General features: G+C 46.6%; 1 protein-coding gene across 1 annotated transcript in view; it reads left to right on the top strand.

Moving 5' to 3' along the window:
* The window catches only part of HSPG2 (heparan sulfate proteoglycan 2), a 428,317-nt gene that overhangs the window by 337,720 nt on the left and 69,417 nt on the right, over positions 1-21,180 (top strand). Inside the window, 8 exon segments of the mRNA XM_030222172.1 lie at positions 1,656-1,807; positions 6,273-6,402; positions 8,080-8,222; positions 10,564-10,702; positions 14,026-14,169; positions 15,144-15,278; positions 15,969-16,150; positions 17,190-17,385. Coding sequence (XP_030078032.1) covers positions 1,656-1,807; positions 6,273-6,402; positions 8,080-8,222; positions 10,564-10,702; positions 14,026-14,169; positions 15,144-15,278; positions 15,969-16,150; positions 17,190-17,385 — 1,221 coding nt within the window.

Here is a 21,180-nt window from a genome sequence, read left to right as displayed (position 1 = left end):
AATTCTGTACACGGTTTAATTGTTAGCCAATGCAAAGCGTTAAACAAAGTTGACGCACTGTCACATTTATTTTTACCTAAGATAACCGTAGCAGCACAATTTTGAACTAACCAGAGCTTCGTTAAAGCCTTTTTGGGAAGACCCAAGTATGAGCTATTACAATAATCCGTACATTAGAGAATGAAGTCAAGGACCACATTCTGGAGCTTATCTTAGGAAAAATAGGGCCAAATCTGTTGACGCATTCAAAGCTGACCAAAGGTCGACTAAACCACCTGATTGATATGATTTTCAAAAGTCAGGGAAGAATCAAGAGCAACACTGAGGCTACGAATGGAGGACTTCAAAGCCATGTCAGTTACACCTGTGATGGGCCCCGTTCAGGAGTTGAATAACTCTTATCGACTGACAATAAGATCACTGTCTTCCCAATGTTCAGTGTTTCAGCCAGTGGTTTGACATCCACTTGGATATTTTAAGTAAGCGATTACATAGGCAGGACTGGATTAACAATCTGTGTAAATAAAATAACAAAACCCCGTAGGATGTAATAATTCTCCCAGTGATAGCAAATAAATGTTAAACAAAATGAGAGAGAATGGAGATCTCTATGGAACACCACCTTGAGGATACCAAGATTCTGAGGTTTCTCCATTCCTGACTACGTGATAGATGAGCCTCAGAAAAGCCACAAACCAATCCCAGACTGTGCCAGAAATGCCAATAACATTGACAGTCATTAACAGAATTCCAGGATCTGTTAGGTAAAATGCTGAACTGAGATCAAGGTGCATTAATAATCCAGTTTTTTTTCCTTATCCAAAATTATTCTGAGTTCAGAGACCAAAGATAACGTGGCGTAGCTGGGTCGGGCCACGGGAGCCTGGGCCCCTGCAAATTTCACCCGGGCCCCCGGTTTTGCTGGTGGGGGTCCCCAATCCCTACCAGTCGAAGCCTTCTTCAGCGTAGTTTCACGTAAAGGAGCGTGCACAGCAGGACGTCAGCAAGAAGAAAGATCAGGGCAGCAAATGCAGCTGCGCCGGAGACTGGCGCTGAAGAAGGCTTCGGTTGGCGGGGGTTGGGGACCGCTACCAGCAAAGGTATTTGCTTTTGTGGGGGGTGGGAGCGACGAGGCAGTGAGGGGAAGCGGTGAGGACATGAGCAGGAGCGGCGAGGTGCTGAGGGGGGCGAGGCGGCAGGGCGGCAGACTAAAATGTGCCCCCCCCACCTCAGGCTCTGGCCCCCTCCCACCGCGAGGTCTGGCTACGCCCCTGGTTTCAGTACGATAATCCTTCCTAAAACCTGATTGTCTGGCATCTAGGATATTAAACCACCACCGCTTCCGAGATTTTAAAAAAGAAGATGGCTGCTACTGGCCTGTAGTTAAAACACAATGGAGAGTGTATCTTACTATCTTTTTAACAGTGGTTAAGTGTAATCATACCTAATGAATGTGGAAAATTACCTTTCAATAAAGTCGTATTTTAAAAATCCAAAAGCCAGATAAAATCTTCTACTGGTAAATGTTTTAACAAGTATGTTGTACGTGGCAGGGTCAACATAACAATCCTTACCAAACTTATGAACCAAGCTAGATATCTCATCGAAGGAAAGTTCCAGCTATCCTCTAATCCTTTTCCTGTTGGTTCTTCCAGCTTCGAATGCTGCTTCTCCTGTGAGGATTGAATCGTCATCAAATACCATCACCGAGGGGCAGACGTTAGAGCTGAATTGCGTTGTTGCAGGCCAGTCACGACCCACAGTCATTTGGTACAGGCCAGGGGGTGCCCTGTCATCCAATCATCAGGTACTTTCCGCATACATTTGGGATATTTTCTTTTCAGCAACTTAAGAGCAACACTCGCTAGATTCTTCAAAATGTCACTTATTCTCTGAATCTAGTTCTTTTTTGCATTTTTTCATCAGTATGTGCTTATTGTTTTCACTCTATCCACATAGGTGGATTTGGTTGAAATTTGGTAAGAGATTTTCTCACTGAGGTATCAACAGACCCTGCCAAATTTCAGCCAGATCCATTCACTGAGAAGGACACCACTCGCCATACCAGGAAAGTAGGTTACTACTACTACTACTATTTAGCATTTATATAGCGCTACGCAAACATAGAAGAAAGACAGTCCCTGCTCAAAGAGCTTACAATCAAATAGACAATAAGAATAAAGCAAGCAAATCAATTAATGTGTAGAGAAACTAGAAGAGGAGGGTAGGTGGAGGCGAGTGGTTACAAGTCAAATGCAATGTTAAAGAGGTGGCCTTTCAATCTAGATTTAAAGATGGTCAAGGATGGGGCAAGACGTAGGGGCTCAGGAAGTCTATTCCAGGCGTAGGGCGCTGCGAGACAGAAGGAGCGAAGTCTGGAGTTGGCAGTAGTGGAGAAGGGAACAGATAAGAAGGATTTATCCATGGATCGGAGCGCACGGGAAGGGGAGTAGGGAAGGACGAGTGTGGAGAGATACTAGGGAGCTAGAAGAAGCTTAAACAGGATGCGAAAACGGATAGGTTGTCTGTGAATTACATAGAAATGTGACAAATGAGGGAAGATGAGAGACCAGTTAATTCATGTTGTCTGCCCACGTCTTCCATTCCAATTTTCTTCTTCTACAACAAGAAATAGTGTGTGAAATTTCCATATTTCAATCATCATCAGCTCTACCTATGTCTTTTTACCCAGCCTGTGAACCATATTCCCACCGCTGTCCTCTATATCTGTCCCAGGCATGCTCACATGTTTAGTTTATAACTTAAGGATGTGCCATGCTGGTTACCCCAACTTTCTAGGAAGCCTAATGGTGGTAAATGTGTAACCAGGGCTGCTTCATGCAAGTTTGAGAACCAGAATGTAAACTAGAAGATTTGTTTTCCTTGTGATAAGCTAGACGTCCATATTTCTCCAACTTGTTTTAATTGTTTTCTAGGATTTTTTTTTCTCTCTTTCATTATTTATTTATTTATCCATTGCATTTATAATTCATTTATTGCATTTATAATGCATTTACATTTGACTTTTTTTTTTTTTATTTTGAGCCACCTGTAGATAGATTTAGGTCATTGGGGTCTGTAGTTTGGTATTGGAGAGGGGACGCAGCTCTGGCCACCTTGGTGGGTAGACTGGATGGACCGTGCGGGTCTTTATCTGCTGTCATATACTGTGTTACTGGTTTAGTTTGATGTTTTCATCTTATAAGCTCTCATTATATACTGAAGTTGGTTTAAATGCTGTTCATTAAAAAAGATAAAATATTTGAACTCTTTAGAACAAGAGTTTTATGCAAATGTTTAGGCACCCCTGGTCACATTGTACATTTCAACGAATCCTTAAATGAACAAGCTGACATACCCTCTACATCTTTCTGCAAATTTTAATGAATAATTACTATCCCCACGATATTCAGCTCTATTTAACTGACCAGAACGGCTGCTGACCAGTTAAATAGCGCTTAACCGACTATCCCCCGCTGAATACCCCCAGTTAGCGACTAGCACATAACCGGTTATATCGCCCAATATAACCGGCTATCTGCCAATTTTTTATAAAGCCGGTGTAACGGCCATATTTGGCCGCGTGAAAATGTGGGATATCTTTGGCCAGTTTAAAGATAACTGGCTAAGTATGAATATCAACTTAGCCAGTTATCTTTAAACCGGCCAAAAGTAAACTGGATAATCGATTCCGGTCTCCAGAAATGGCCCAGCATTGGCTGTCTGGGCTCTGTGCCAGTCTGTGGTCTGAATATCGGCCCCTCTGCATTTGTTGATTGCAATAGATTGACAATAATAAAAAAGTGAATATGGCAGGTGAAAAAGTTTGGACATCTATCCAGTTGATTAATTACTGGTTTTTTTTTTAAGTTAACAAGGCCCCAAAGGTCTATTGACTCATTAAGCCTTAGTTAGTCAGGTGAAGACAATTCTGTGATTCAACAAATACTTTTTTTTAACCTCTCAACTTGTGATTGTTCTGTCTACTTTCAACAACCATGGGCTTCTCTAAGCAGCTCTCTGAGAATTTGAAATTGAGATAATTCACTTTTACAAAGCAGGGGAAGGCTATAAAAAAAACCCAAAAAATCTGTCAAAAATGTTAAGAAATAGAAGTTCTGTTCAATTCGTGACAAGATCTGGAAGATCAAGAAAAATGTTTGAGAGCACAGCCTAAAAACTGGTCAGAGCCCTCGGGTCACTGAAAACAACCTGCTGAACAGTTTTGGTGACACTAAAGTAATTGTCCACCATCGTCTTACAGCGTTGCTTACACATCAATGATCTCTGGTTAAGAACATTGTCAAAAGGAAACCTATTCTACAATCTCATCACCAACTCATCATCTAAAGCGGTGCTCGTCAAACATTCTGTGGCCGGAAAGCACCAGTCAGTGATGGTCCCTATGGAGGACCTGCCCAAGTTAGAACTCCCCAATGTGAGTTTTGCAAATCCATTTAGGGTCACAATCCACAGTTCTGGACGTTCTGGTCTAAAGTATACAAAAGAAAATCTTGATAGGCCACAAACATTTTGGAACAAAGTCATTTGGACTGATGAAATGTTCAACCATGACCTCACAAGGTGCATTTGGAGAAAAAAGGGTGATGCATTTGAAGAATGAAAATACTTTGCATACTTACATACATACCTGCTAGCTGTTAAACATACAGATGATTTGGATATGTTTGGGGTTGTGTGGCAGTGCGAGTGGAAGGAAGAATGGATTTAAGTAAATATCAACCGATCCTAGAGTCAGTGAAGAGATTAAAGCTGAAAAGAGGTTGGATGTTTCAGCAAGACAATGATCCAAAACATCTCAAAAGCAACCATGAAGTACAGGGGAAAAAAAGATGAAAGTATTGGCATGGCCATCACGTTCCCCAGACTTAAATATTATTTCAAATCTTTGTGAAAATCGCAAATATACAGTGCATGCAAGGTTACCTAAGAATTTTTGATGGTAGAAGAGTTTTGTAACGAAGAGTGGGGACACTTCCCAAAAGCAAGAATAGAAAGGTTGTTAACTGCTGCAGGAGATATCTGGAGGCTGTAATTTCTGCCAAAGGAAATGCTACAAAGTACCGACCGGAGGGTTATCCAACTTTTAGCATCTTCCATATTCACCATCATCTTATTTTGCATCTGTAAAACATTGAAAATAATTCTGTTTGTTGAATATGATAACCCACCTTTCATTGAGACATCAAGGCAGCAAACAGTAATAACTTTCAACATTTTTATTGATGACTTTGCCAAAGAACATATCAAACAGTATTAGGTTACATAAGTTTCAATATTCAACGATATACAATAATACCAATATTAAAGATGAACATCAGTCTTTTAACATTCCTCCTCCCCCCCCCCAATAAAACCCACAAGGCAGCAAACAGTAATAAAAACAAATTTACCATAAAGAGGATCACAAAAAACCCAATCATTAAATCCAACAAATTATACAATTTAAAATTAAAAACAGAAACATAAAAACAAAAAAACAAGCCATAAGCAAGATAAATAAGTTTGCAAAGAGATGTCACGTCAATAGTGCCTCTGTATAAGTCTCTGGTAAGACCTTGTTTAGGTTTGGGTACCGTTCTGGAGATCACACCTTCAAAAAGATATAAACAGGATGGAATCGGTCCAGAGGGCGGCTACTAGATTGGTCAGTGGTCTTCATCATGAAGCGTATGGGGACAGACTTGAAGATCTCAATATGTATACTTTGGAAGAAAGGCGGAGGAGGGGAGATATGATAGAGACATTTAAATATCTCTGTGGCATAAATGAACAGAAGGTGAGTCTCTTTCAGTTGAAAGGAAACTCTGGTATGAGGAGGCATAGGATGAAGGTGAAAAGGGGACAGACTTAGGAATAATCTATGGAAGTACTTCTTTACAGAAGAATTCATGGTAAGTTCATGGAATGGCCTCCTAGGGGAGGCAATCTGAATTCAAGTAGGTAGGATCTCGAAGGGAGAGGAGATGGTATGGATGGGCAGACTTGGATGGTCCATATGGTCTTTATCTGCTGTCATTTCCTGTGTTTCTAACTTGAAGGTAATTTCAGTTGCTGTTCGCTTAGGCATTCTTTGAAACATACAGCTTAACTAGGGGTGCCTAAACCTTTGCACAGAACTGTATTCATTGTTCAGTAAGGTTACACCTTTTATTGTATTACCTCCTTCCACGAGTCTGTTGAGCAGCTGTTCGTATTTTTCTATGCTGTCCATCACGTGGGGTTGTTTCCTTTTGCGTTTTCCTTTCTAGGTCTCGGGCTCTCGGCTGCGCATTGTACAGGCTACCTCGGATGATTCTGGCAAGTACATCTGCCGTGTTAGCAGCGATGCCGGCACACATGAGGGCTCCATCACGATTTCCGTTACCAGCTCTTCTCTTGGTGAGTAATGAGCCTTTATCAGCTGTGAGCTCCAGTAGCTGCCTGGGTGATAAGTTACAGTTCTGTTGGGGAGGTATTGGGACACCCCAGTACGTACTTCCTTCAGCTCTTTCTAGGAGTTTAGTGTTTTCTCTGCTCAGGTCTAGCTAAGGGGCTTCAGGCACATGGATGTTGCTAGAATGGCTCACACATGTGTCTTTTAACATCTGTACAGCAGGAGCATTTTGGGTGGGCCTGGGTGGGCAGAAGAATCCTGCCCCGCCCCATAAGTGATTTGATCTTCTCCTGCTCACCGTATGCCATGTGGTCTCTCAACCCCCTTCATCCCCCGTGTACCTTTTAAATAGCAGATCTTCACTGGCAGCGAGCAATGACTGACGCACACAATTCACGCTGACCCCACAGCCTTCCCATCTGATGCAACTTCCTGTTTCTATATAGGCGGAAGTACGTTAGAAGGAAGGCTGTGGGGCCAGCACAAGCAATGTGTATCAGTCGCTGCTTGCTGCCGACGATGGTCTGCTATTTAAAAGGTACGCGGGAGGAAGAGTTGTTGGGAGTTTTCAGCTGATGAGGCTTGGGGATCCCTGCCAGCCACATCATAGGTGCAGGGGCGTATCTGTAATGGGGCCACGGGGGCCAGGGCCCCCGTAGATTTGGCCCTGGACCCCCTACCGACGGCCCTCGGAGACCCCCCCCCCTCCCGCCGCCAACCTGCCATCGCCTACCCTTTGCTGGCGGGGGACCCCAACCCCTGCCATCCGAAGCCGTCTTCCTTCGTTGTTTGATTCTTCTTTCTGAGTCTGACTCTGACGTCCTGCACGTACACAACATGCAGGTCTGATGTTCTGCACGTTGTGTACTTTCAGGATGTCAGAGTCAGACTCGGAAAGAAGAAACAATGAAGGAAGACGGCTTCGGCTGGCGGGGGTTGTGGTCTCCCGCCAGCAAAGATAGGCAACAGCGGGCGGAGGGTCGGCGGCGGTCGAGACGGTCGTCGGGCAGGCCACGGAGGTGGTTCTGGCGGTGGTGTGGGGGTGGTGGTGGCGCCGCCACCAGGGGAGGGCTAAAATGTGCCCCCTCACCTCTGCTCTGGACCCCCCTACCGGCGAAGTCCAGATACGCCCCTGCATAGGTGTGCTGCAACTGGGTGAGCAGGCCTGGGCCCACCCAGGCCCACCCATGTTTTATAGCTCGCTCTCGCACACAGAAACAGGATGGACATTTCTGCTAAAAGAAAGGACAGTTTTTATTAATAATAGGCAGGGAAATAAAAGGAAAAATTGTGTATTCTCTTATCTTGAGCTATATAGGCCTGGGATGGTGCCTCTGGTGAACATATGCTGGTCAGAGGAGAGACTCACATTAGTTTGGGAAAATTCATGACACTTGATAATGGTGGGGAAGACCAGTGCTGGCCTTGAGTGAGAATGTATTCAGATGGATGACACTCATTCCTAATGAGTTGTGTATTACGCTCCATTTGATGCTATGGTATGACTCTCCTTATCCTCAGGATGAGGTGAGCTGAGTGTTCTTCAGCCTCCCACTCAAGCACTTTAGTACTATTCCACATTTCCCCAAAGGCCACTGGTATTTTGTCTTGCTTTAGGAGGGACCAGTGAGGTGCAACTCTGCTCTTGGTTGCCTTGACACTCTTCAATTCCCCTTTTCCAGTTCCCTCTCTCGTGAGGATTGAGCCTTCATCACATTCTATCACTGAAGGACAGACGGTAGAGCTGAACTGTGTTGTCACAGGCCATCCACGACCCACGGTCACATGGCACAGGAAGGATGGTACCCTATCATCTAATCACCAGGTGAGTAACTGAGGAGTCTCTAGGGCAGGCAGTATCTCGTTAACCAATCAGAGAGTGGATAGCTGCAGCGGCGTAGCTACGGGGGCCTGGGCCCCCAAAATTTATTCTGGGCCCCTGGTTTTGCTGGTTGGGGTCCCCAACCCCCACCAGCTGAAGCCTTCATCCAGTGCCAGTCTCAGTTTCACTAAAAGGAGCATTCCGGACGTGCGAGGAAGAGCAAGTAGGGCAGGCAACATGGCGGTACCGAAACCGTTGCTGGATGAAGGCTTCAGCTGGCGAGTATTGGGGACCCCCGCTAGCTAAAGTATTAAATTGCGGCGGTGAGGCGGGGGGGGGTTGGTGAGGCGGCGGCAGACCAAAATGTGCCCCCCCCCACCTCGGGCTCTGGCCCCCTCCCGCCGCGAGGTCTGGCTACGCCCATGGATAGCTGAAGAGTTTTCAGCACCTTCATGATTACCTGTCTCGGAAAGCAGATCCTTCTCACTCTTATCTGGTCGTTCCATGGAGAGGTCTGGAGTCACATGTCATAAATCTGACAATCGTGGCCCTGAGATGGGTTTGTCGGAGGCAGCCGATGTGGCTGGGGAAAGACCGTACTTACGGAAGCAGCTTGAGAGCAAGTGAAAGTGACGGCCATCCTGGAGGTGTAACTCTCCTCGATAGTAATGGTGGAGGTGAGGACTCAGCTGACAGGTTAAGCAGCTTTGGGAAGGGGACAAAGGAAGATGGAACAAGACTGCAGTTAGTGCCAGAGACAATAAAGAAAACCGGTAAAAGCTTTGGGTTGATATTGTGCATGGTTTAAGAGAACCACGTTGAGCTGGCTGGCTGCTGATGTTCAGTGACCCTAAACTGGGTAAGTGCCTGCTGAAATATCATCTCTGACCACCCTGGCACAAGACGGGCAGAGCCGGGGAGATCTGAAGGCAGAATCAGGGCACACTGAGAAGATACGCGGCTCCGGCAATATTTGGTGCTGGCGACCACCACATATCTAACCGGGCAGGTGGGACTGCATTAAAAGCATTCCTGACTTTGCCTTGTTCAGTATGCGGGTTCCAGCAGTGAATACTGGCCAGCACCCACATAGCTTCCAGGTCTAGTAATGACCCGGCTCTTCCGTGCCAGTGCCAGCACATTGTTCAGCATTGAATATCTGGCTCTAATTCAAGTCGCGGCTGTCACCGGCTTTAAAACCACTGACCACTGCGAGCTGATATCACCTGGTTTGTTCTTAAAGCTAAGTGTGTTTCAGCTGTGACAAGAGAGCAGCCATCCTGCCCTGCTCCTCTCCGCTCCATTGCCTAACAGTATACTGTTTGTACAGCAGACTTTGCATCAGTGGCGTAGCTATGTGGGGCCACTGGACCCCCCTGCTGACGACCCTCTCGACCCCCCCCTCCTGCCGCCAACCCGCCGTCGCCTACCTTTGATGGCGGGGGACCCCAACCCCCGCCAGCCGAGGTCTTCCGGCGCAAGGCTTCGTTCTGTTTCTGTGACGTCAGACTCACAGAAACAGAAAGAAGCCTTGCGCCGAAAGACCTCGGCTGGCGGGGGTTGGGGTCCCCCGCCAGCAAAGGTAGGTGACGGCGGCGGTGGGGGAGGGTTGGCGGTGGGAGGGGGGTCGAGAGTGTCATCGAGGGGGGGTCAGAGTTGGTGGTGGTGGCGGCCTAAAATGTGCCCCCTCACCTCGGGCTCTGGACCCCCCTCCCGCCGAAGTCTGGCTACGCCCCTGCTTTGCATGAGCATCCATCCTGCCCCACTCTGCTCCATCGCCTAACTGTATACTGCTTGTACAGCAGACTTTGCATGAGCTTCCATCCTGGCCCTCCCTGCCCTGCCCTGCTCCATCTTGTAACACTATACTGCTTGTACAGCAGACTTTGCATGAGCTTCCATCCTGGCCCTCCCTGCCCTGCCCTGCTCCATCTTGTAACACTATACTGCTTGTACAGCAGACTTTGCATGAGCTTCCATCCTGGCCCGCCCTGCCCTGCCCTGCTCCATCTTGTAACACTAAACTGCTTGTACAGCAGACTTTCTGTGACTGGTTTGTACTGTGGCATTTGAACGTGTTTTTCAGCCTTTCCAGAGAATGTTGATGTTTCATTAGACTGTTAATCTTGTCCCCCATTTGCATTTTTACCACTCTGTCTGTCTCGTGTCCCTTCCTCACCATTGTTTTTGTCCCCGCTCCTCGTTGCTCTACTATCTGGTTCTCTAAGATGTCTGCCTCCCACCCCACCCCTCTCTTTGTCACCAAGCTGTTGTAGTGATCTCAGGCAGAGCAGCTGCCGCCTGTCCTGACCATCATTCCTTGTATCTTGTTCACTTGCTTCAGGTCCAGGGCTCCTGGCTCCGTATTGTCCATTTCTCTGCTGAGGATTCTGGCGAATACATCTGCCGTGCTAGCACTAGTTCTGGCATCCAAGAAGCCTCTATCGTCATTTCCATCACCTCCGGCCCCGTCTCCTCCTATCGTAAGTCTGAGCCTTTTGTGGTTAACCAACCTTAGAAAACAAGTTAACTCTAGGACAACTCTTCATTTCTAGTCAGTTATTGTAATTAGGGTAACAAGCAAGGAGTGCTCTCACAGAGTTTTAAATCCATTTCATTACCATCTAAGAAGGAAACACTAAATAAATCATACAATATACTGTATAAACTAAAAGACACTTTTATATTAGGCTAATATCCTTAATACTGTAGCAAGTTTTAAATTATTGAAAAACTCAAAATCACTAAGATGGAGTCAGCAGTCCAGCAGCGAGAGGGATGCTATCCAGTCTTTTTGCATTGAGTGTCACATGTATGATTATCTCCCAGTTGGTGCGATGTCATATGTGTGTGCCCGATGCAAAGAGCTCCTAGCTCTTAGAGAACGTGTCCGTTCTCTTGATGCTAGAGTAGCAGACTTGGTGGAGCTGAGGGAGACAGAGAGGTACATAGAGGAGACCTACAGGGATGTTGTAGAGAAGTCCCACCTCCAGTCTAGTAGCCCTTGTGCTACCTTGGAGGAGGGAGGTCTCCTAGAAGGACAGCATCACCCTAGTGAAGTAGGAAGTACTCCTCTAGCCAGGACCTGCCCACCAGGAGATGTACTATCCTCTCGCACCGAGGATATGTCTCCAAGTGCTGCCCAGGAGGGAAAGGTTAGGACAACCATTGTAGTTGGTGATTCGATCATTAGGCATATAGGTGGCTGGTGGACATGAGGATCGCCTGGTGACTTGCCTGCCTGGTGCGAAGGTGGCGGACCTCACGCGTCACCTAGATAGGATTCTAGATAGTGCTGGGGAGGAGTCGGCTGTCTTGGTACATGTGGGTACCAATGACGTAGGAAAATGTGGGAGAGAGGTTCTGGAAGCCAAATTTAAGCTCTTAGGTAGAAAGCTCAAATCCAGATCCTCTAGGGTAGCATTTTCAGAAATGCTACCCGTTCCGCGCGCAGGGCCCAAGAGACAAGCAGAGCTCCGGAGTCTCAATGCATGGATGAGACGATGGTGCAGGGAGGAGGGTTTTAGATAGGAACTGGGCAACATTCTGGGGAAGGGGGAGCCTATTCCGAAAGAATGGGCTCCACCTTAACCAGGGTGGGACCAGGCTGCTGGCATCGGCATTTAAAAAGGAGATATAGAGCAGCTTTTAAACTAGAAATGGGGGGAAGGCCGACAGTCGCTCCAAAGCGCATGGTTCGGGATAAGGTATCTTTCAAAGATATCACCAAAACAGGGAAGATAGGATATCCTGATAGTGAGGTTGCAAAAGAGACCGTAGTTGATTAGGTGTCCTTAAATAAAAATCAGATAAAATATTGCAAATTAATAGTGGCAACATTCCATGTAGAATCTTAGATAGTAGCAACATTCCATGTAGAATCTGAAATAGGGAAAGGGAAATGGGACTTGATATACTGCCTTTCTGAGGTTTTTGCAACTACATTCAAAGCGGTTTACATATATTCAGGTACTTATTTTGTACCAGGGGCAATGGAGGGTTAAGTGACTTGCCCAGAGTCACAAGGACCTGCAGTGGGAATTGAACCCAGTTCCCCAGAATCAGAGTCCGCTGCACTAACCACTAGGCTACTTCTCCACTAGCACCATTCCATGTAGAAGCCTACCCTTGCAGATTAGCAATGCAGCCGCGCAGGCTTCTGTTTCTGTGAGTCTGACGTCCTTTCATGTACGTGCAGGATGTCAGACTCACAGAAACAGAAGCCTGCGCGGCCACGTTGCTGATCAGCAAGGGTAGGCTTCTACATGGAATGTTGCTAGTGGAATAGCAACATTAACATTCCATCTAGAATCTCCAGTAGTAGCAACATTCCATGTAGAATCTCAAAAGGGAAAGGGAACTGGGACTTGATATACTGCCTTTCTGAGGTTTTTGCAACTACATTCAAAGCGGTTTACATATATTCAGGTACTTATTTTGTATCAGGGGCAATGGAGGGTTAAGTGACTTGCCCAGAGTCACAAGGAGCTGCAGTGGGAATTGAACCCAGTTCCCCAGGATCAAAGTCCACTGCACTAACCACTAGGCTACTCCTCCACTCCTTATTTGCCTATTGCTCATGTTTGATCTATTCTTACTGTACACCGCCTTGACTGAATTCCTTCAAAAAGGCGGTAAATAAATAAATAAATATGTGCGTGTTCTGGTATTCAAAACATGTATAACTGGTGTGCAAATGTTTTCTCCTGTCTGTGGTTTGTATGTCAGAAAATTGTCATTGTGCCCGGTATGGCCATTGCTTTATTTGTACCTAAAGAACAGAGTAGAGGGTGAACCAAAACCCTCCAGCAGTCAGGTATTAAAAAGTACTCCTTCTTTACTGACAAAGCACCAACAATTAATAGGACCTGACATGGGGGGGGGGGGGGCTGTGTTTCAGCGGAAATCCACCAGCTTCAGGGGTCACAATTGCTCTGTCAGGATGTGCTGTTAAATAAAGAAATGTAAATGGAACCAGAACCAGCGGCAACATTAGGGTCCAACTGGTGGAGATGAAAACGGTAACGGAATTCAAACATGCGTGGGATAAACATAAAGGAATCCTGTGCAGAAGGAAGGGATCCTCAGGAGCTTAGCCTAGAATGGGTGGCAGAGCTGGTGGTTGGGAGGCGGGGCTAGTGCTGGGCAGACATATACGGTCTGTGCTGGGGCTGGTGGTTGGGAGGCGGGACTAGTGCTGGGCAGACTTATACGGTCTGTGCCGGGGCTGGTGGTTGGGCGGCGGGGATAGTGCTGGGCAGACTTAAACGGTCTGTGCCAGAGCCGGTGGTGGGAGGCAGGGATAGTGCTGGGCAGACTTAAACGGTCTGTGCCAGAGCCGGTAGTGGGAGGCAGGGATAGTGCTGGGCAGACTTATATGGTCTGTGCCAGAGCTGGTGGTTGAGAGGCAGGGTTGGTGGTTGGGAGGCGGGGATAGTGCTGGGCAGACTTATAGGGTCCGTGCCAGAGCTGGTGGTTGGGAGGCGGGGTTGGTGGTTGGGAGGCGGGGATAGGGCTGGCCAGACTTATATGGTCTGTGCACTGAAGAGGACAGTACAAATAAAAAAGTAGCACATATGAATTTATCTTCTTGGGCAGACTGGATGGACCGTGCAGGTCTTTTTCTGCCGTCATCTACTATGTTACTATGTAACTGGGAAGAGTAAATATGGATAAACTGACTGCTTGCGTCAGGGTTAAAATTGCAAAGCAGAGGAAAATAGTAAACCGTTGCTTTATTTGACCAGGGTTAGAAAGGCGACTGCTGAAATGAATTGCTTAAAGCAGGTCTGCTGATTTCTTCCAGGACTGCAGAGCCCTGTTATTTCCATCGATCCTCACAGCGTCGCTGTGCGCCAGGGTGAGAACGCCACCTTCAAGTGCCGTATTCACGACGGAGTTCAACCTATCCGAATGGAGTGGAAGATGACTAATAACCAACCCTTGGGAGGTACAGTAAAGCAGGGGGGGAGAATGAGGGGGCTGCCAGTCGTGCAGTTCCAGTCTGTTCCAGCAGGAGGCGCTGTAGGGGATGGTGGAGATGACTCATCGCAGATTTGTTATTGGACATAGTACATTTTCTGTAGCAGGGTTACCTTAGTTGCCCTAAGAAAAAAGGGGACGCATGCCCCGCTCCCTGTTGCATCCACCCCGCCCCGTTCTGCGGAAGTCATTCGAGGCCGCCGCTTGAACTTTTGGCAGCTATTGTGAATCTGCGCCAGGAGAAAGACAGTCTGCAGACGTGTCGGGCAGGAAAGAGGGGGCTCTTTCTTTCCCTGAAGAGGTCACTAGACCACCAGGGCCGTACACTAAGGTAAAAGAGGGGAGGGGAGGATCGGACGCCCGCCAGCCTGCCCATTCGTCTGCAAATCTGAACAAACGGTCAGGCTGACAAAACACACCCAGTTGCCCAGCTGTGTCCTCAAAAAGAAAACATGTCCGGGCAGGGATGTAGCCAGACTTCGGCGGGAGGGGGTTCCAGAGCCCGAGGTGAGGGGGCACATTTTAGCTCCCCCCCCCCCACGCCACCGTCCCCCCACCGCCGTTTTTGAACCACCACCACCATCTTTGACCTCCCCCCCCCCCCCAGCGCCAACCCTTTTGACCCCCTCATCCCGCTGCCACCAACCCTCCACCACCGCCGTTGGGTACCTTTGCTGGTGGGGGTCCCCAACCCCCGCCAGCCGAAGTCCTCTTTTCCGGCGCGGCCGCGTTGCTGATCTGCAAGGGAGGGGGGGTCGAAGGTGTTGGCGGCGGGTGGGTGGGGGGGCCAGGGCCAAATCTATGCGGGCCCATGCCCTCGTAGCCCCACGTAACTACGCCCCTGTGTCCAGGTAAAACCAGACATATGGTAGCCCTATTCTGTAGAAGACAGAACTGGTAAATCCTAAGTGATTGCTAATATTTCCCTACTTCTATCTTTAGATAATGTGAAGATCAGTCCAAATGGTTCCGTTATTACAGTTGTTGGGGCACAACATAGCAACCAAGGTGGCTATCGGTGTGTGGCTTCCAACGCCTATGGAGTAGCCCACAGTGTTGTTAATCTGATGGTACAAGGTAAGAGACCGTAAGCAGAACTGTCAGTAGAGACCTTAGATAATGGGAAGATACATAAATGCGATGCGAGTCTTAACAGTGAGCGTTGACTGTCTCTCCTGGGGAGACCAAGGGGGTCACGAGTCCTGTATCAATTGAAGAAGCCTTTCAGGCGATTTCTTCACAGTCACAGATGCTGTATCTCTGCTGAATGTGGTCTGACGGTGGAATTAGCAGCCCTTTAACCCGACAGGCTTAAAAGTAATCTGTACAGCTGCTTAGACAGCTTTGAGGCCCTTAACTTTAGACCGGTGCTACGTTATCTGCAGCAATAACATTTCAGGCCGAAAGGGCTGTCATTCCGGAAAATAAATGGACCTGTTTGGCATCAGCCGAACAGTATTTTAGGCTTTAGAACCATTTCTGAAGTTTGGTTTTCTTGTTGATTTTGACGCCTCTTTTTATTGTTAGGTCAGTGTAAGAAAGATGCAGAGACAGTATATGTGAACGTCTACAAACGACTGAGGTGTTTCTCTCATCCAGAGAGAAAGCTTGAGTTTTCCTCAAAACTCAGCACACGGTTGTCTGTGGATCAGTTTTTATTGACCCAGTAAATGGTATCCTAGTTTGCAAAGTTTTTCTCCAGGGCCGGTCATGCTGTTGGAAAAGGTTTTTCTTTCTGAAGTTTCCAGAATCCTCTTTTTTTTCCAGGGCCCCCCTCAGTCTCTGTGCTCCCTAAAGGTCCTGTAAGAGTCAAAATTGGCCAGAATTTAAACCTGGAGTGCATGGGCACAGGGGACCCTCGCCCGGTGGTTAACTGGCATCGGATGGGTACACGACAGAGGATCTATCAGCAGAGCTCGCTACCTCTGGACAGTCACGCTGTGCTGCGGGTGAGTCTGGGACTCTTTTCTCCCCTCCATCCCCCGCCCCCCACAACCCAAGAAGGTTCAACAATTTGCCTGATGCAAATCACAATGCTTACACTGGCAGAGAGTCCCAAATTCAGAATAAAAATTCCACAGCTAATGATAAGCTTTGTAATTAAGTAACCTAGTACTTGAACCTTAAATGTGATTTTATTTTTTGTATATCCTCTGACATTGAACCACAATAAAGGGAAATAGGACTTGATATACCGCCTTTCTGAGGTTTTTGCAACTACATTCAAAGCGGTTTACATATATTCAGGTATTATTTTGTACCAGGGGCAATGGAGGGTTAAGTGACTTGCCCAGAGTCACAACGAGCTGCAGTGGGAATCGAACGCAGTTCCCCAGGATCAAAGTCCGCTGCACCAACCACTAGGCTACTCCTCCACTAGCAACATTCCATGTAGAAGCCTGCCCTTGCAGATCAGCAATGCGGCCGCGCAGGCTTCTGTTTCTGTGAGTCTGACATGCAGGACGTCAGACTCACAGAAACAGAAGCCTATGCAGCCGTGTTGCTGATCTGCAAGGGCAGGCTTCTACATGGAATGTTGCTAGTGGAATAGCAACATTAACATTCCATGTAGAATCTCAAATAGGGAAAGGGAACTGGGACTTGATATACCACCTTTCTGAGGTTTTTGCAACTACATTCAAAGCGGTTTACATATATTCAGGTACTTATTTTGTACCAGGGGCAATGGAGGGTTAAGTGACTTGCCCAGAGTCATAAGGAGCTGTAGTGGGAATTGAACCCAGTTCCCCAGAATCAGAGTCCACTGCACTAACCACTAGGCTGCTCCTCCACTTACAGAATTGTGCCTTCCTCTAAACCCTTTATTAGCTGTGGTGAATTTGGATTGGCAATGGGGCAGAGTGTGCGTATATCTGTTTTGGGATATATCGACAGTATTACACAAATTACTCTGTTTTTTGTAACGTTCTGCTTGGAAGAGCAGCTGTGAAGAGACGGCAGCTACCTACTGTGACTTTCTATTTCCAGATTCCATCGGTGAAACCAGAAGATGCTGGCGTCTACGTCTGTGTGGGCCAAAGCCCTGTAGGCTCCACGGAGGTCAGGGTTGAGGTACACGTTGAAAGTAACGTTGTGAGACCCGGAGCACCCCAGGTGACGGCGGAGGAGCCGGTGGTGGTAGCGCTGGCGGGTACCAGTGTCATTTTACGCTGCTCTGCCTCAGGTACGATTATTTTCATAGTGCTGATTCACTCGTTGCAGCAAGAGTTAGGCTGGGCCTCTGCAGGACTGAGAGGCGGCAAGACAAAGACTCGATAGGAAAGAAGATCAGACAGAGGGAAGTGGAAGAATTAGAAGCTGAACAAGACAGCAAGATAACCCGAGAAAGGAAACGTTATTAAATATCCCAAGAAGCAAGAAAGCATACAATGTGGAAAAAATGGTGAGAGCAAACCCAATGAAAAAATAAGAGTAGAAATTATTGGTAAAAAAACAGACCTGACACGGCCGTGTTTCGCCCTACGTGCACTGCATCAGGGGCTTACAATACCTTAATGGTGTATGTTAGAGCTTCACCACTGGATACTATGGAAATGTTCTAGTGGTGAAGCTGTAACATACACCATTAAGGAATTGTATACCTCTGATTCAGTCCATGTAGGGTGAAAAACGGCCGTGTCAGGTGTGGTTTTAAGTCATTAGTTTACCAATAAATTCTACTGTTGTTTTTTTCCTTTGTGTCTGCTCTCATCATTTTTTCCAGCGTTGTTAAATATTACACCCCTGTCCCAGGTGATCTGGCCATGTTTATCCAGACACTCCCTGCTGAGGCTCTACCATAGGAAGTCCAATTGGATATCTTTGATAAAGTTACGAAGCTGCTTAGAAACAGAGAAAATGACGGCAGATGAAGACCATATGGTCTCTGCAGATCTAGTGAAGAACGGTTCTAAGCTATTGTAGAGGTCGCTAGCCAGCTGTTCCGGAGGCCTGTTGCTGCTGATGTGGTAAAATAGGTACCGTCTTTCCATATTTGCAATTTTCCCCATCTGTATATTGAATGCCAAAATACGGTGGAGCTAGCCAAGGACCAGTGCAGAGCCAAAGCAGTCTCTTGAAAACTTTAATCAACAATGATTAGTAAAAACACTGTCAGGTGCACAAAGTTGTGTATAACTCACAAAGCATAACACAGATCCTGTGGGAACTTAAAAAAGCACTTAATGGAGTCAATCCAGCAGCATTTTGCTGTGCTTTGCGAATTATACACAATTTTTTTTTTTAACTTTAAATTTTTTATTGACAAACCTAAATTTGTACTACAAACAGACACCTACAAAGTCTTTTATACTACTTATCATTTCTAAAGCGCTACTAGACGTACGCAGCACTGCACACTTGAACATGAAGAGACAGTCCCTGCTCAACAGAGCTTACAATCTAATTAGGACAAACAGGACAAACAAGGGATAAGGACAAAGAGTAGCAAGATTCCTTGCAGAATCCCAAAGAGTAGCAAGATTCTGGAATCCCACTGTAGCAACATTCTATGCGGAATCCCAAAGAGCAGCAAGATTCCGAAATCCGAAAGACTACTACTTATCATTTCTATAGCGCTACTAGACGTACGCAGCGCTGTACACTTGAACATGAAGAGACAGTCCCTGCTCGACAGAGCTTACAATCTAATTAGGACAGACAAACAGGACAAACAAGAGATAAGGGAATATTAAAGTGAGGATGATAAAATAAGGGTTCTGAACAAGTGAATAAGGGTTAGGAGTTAAAAGCAGCAAAGAGTAGCAAGATTCTAGAATCCCAAAGAATAGCAAGATTCCGTGCAGAATTCCAAAATCCCAAAGACTACTACTACTTATCATTTCTATAGCGCTACTAGACGTACTCAGCGCTGTACACTTGAACATGAAGAGACAGTCCCTGCTCGACAGAGCTTACAATCTAATTAGGACAGACAGACAGGATAAACAAGAGATAAGGGAATATTAAAGTGAGGATTATGAACAAGTGAACAAGGGTTAGGAGTTAAAAGCAGCATCAAAAAGGTGGGCTTTTAGCTTAGATTTGAAGATGGCCAGAGATGGAGCTTGACGTACCGGCTCAGGAAGTCTATTCCAGGCATATGGTGCAGCAAGATAAAAGGAACGGAGTCTGGAGTTAGCAGTGGAGGAGAAGGGTGCAGATAAGAGAGATTTACCCAGTGAACGGAGTTCCCGGGGAGGAATGTAGGGAGAGATGAGAGTGGAGAGGTACTGAGGAGCTGCAGAGTGAATGCACTCTCCCCTCTCCCCCTCCCAACCTCCCCCCCCCCCCCCCCCCCCCGCTCATTTCATACTAAGCCATTTGGGTCAGTTCCCTTAGCTGAGTCCATAATTCAGATGTCATTCTGTATCTTCCCACCTTCTTATCCGTGAGCTTCTCCATTTCCCCAATAAGGGATCATTTCAAAATCCAGTCTTGCTCAGACGGCGCCTCCACCTGTTTCCAATGTTTTGCAATAACTCTCTTAGCCGCCGGGCTAAACACATTCTCTTAAAGCGTCTCTGCCACTTTACTCCACGTCTATTGCCCAGAGTTATGCACAACTTTGTACATTCGACAGCGGTTTTCCTAATTCTTGTTGATTTAAAATTTTCAAGAGGCTGCTTTGGCTCTGCACTGGCCCTTGGTTATCTCCGCTCTATTTTGGGGCTGCTCCTTCCTTTGTTTGTTTTCCATCTGTATGTTGGCCCAGCTTTACCTTGTTAAAGCAATATTGTGGGTTCAACACCGCAAAGACCCCCCAAAACCTTTCTGTAATGGGCCTCTTCTGGATTTAAATCTCGCAACAATCTTCTGTCATGCTCTACCACCCCGGCAAGGTGGGAGTAAGCGAGAAATATCTGACTTTGTTCTATTGTCTCCTCAGCAAATGAACAGCTGTTTTGTTTTGAGAGACTCTCAACAGTTTTAAGCTTATTTGGAAATGATATTTATTTATTTATTTTAGATAATTTATACACCGCCTTTTGCCACTGAACGCAGCCCCAAAGCGGCTTACAATGAACTAAAGAAAAGAATTACAATGACAGTTGATAGCAAGAGGGAGGGAGAATAAATACAAAAATTATGGGAATGAGCAGCAGGAAGGGAAAAGAACAGTAAGAGGAAGGAGAAATAGGTCAAAATCAGATCTTGAGTCACCGAGTCACAGAAGATAACGATAAAGATATGTGGAGCAGGGTCCATAAATCATAAATGTGGGTCAGTAAAGTAACTGCTGCACTAATATATTAGATATAGGTATATGGTTAAGGTATCTGCACCAAGAAGGGTGGAAAGAGGGTGGTTGAGTGTGTGGTGTTGGAGGGAACGTTTTTTTGGACCTTAGTAAGAACGTGTTACGGCTGACTGTGAATTATTCTTATCCAAAATTAAAGGCATAACAGCAGTCTGATGTGTTGAAATTGTCTGAACGTGAACATTGGTTGAAAAAGAAAAACATTATGAAAAAAATAAAATTGTCCTCGCTGGCTGAAGGCTGAAAGGGAAAGAGCCAGGTCATCCCTACACATCCCTTTGGCCAACAGCCAAAAAAAAAAAGTCCTTGAGTAGAAGTGATACGATTCCCTTATCCAGTATTTTGAGTTATTTTGGGCAGTTCACTTTACCTTTGTACAGGCCAAATGACTACTCAGTAACGGCTTCTCAGTTAGGGCTACCATATTTTGTCCTCTGAAAAAGAGGACACGTGTCCCGCCCCTACCCCGCCCCTTTCGCATCCTCACCCCACCCCCTGTCACATATTCCCCTCTCCTCGGGTCACATGTTCCCCTCCCCTGCCCCCCCCCCCCCGTCACCTCCCCTTACTTACTATCTACTGCCCTGGTGGTCTAGTGACCTCTTCGGGGCAGGAAAGATCCCCTTCTTTCCTGCTCGGAGCTCTGTCCTCGCCCTGCATCCTGTTGCTGTGACAGTCTCGGGATTCAAAATGGCCGCCAAGAGTTGAAGTCTTGCGAGG

Source organism: Microcaecilia unicolor, chromosome 13 (assembly GCF_901765095.1).
Source record: "Microcaecilia unicolor chromosome 13, aMicUni1.1, whole genome shotgun sequence".
NCBI classification, from domain to species: Eukaryota; Metazoa; Chordata; class Amphibia; order Gymnophiona; family Siphonopidae; genus Microcaecilia; species Microcaecilia unicolor.
This window is presented reverse-complemented; position numbering and strand designations above follow the sequence as displayed.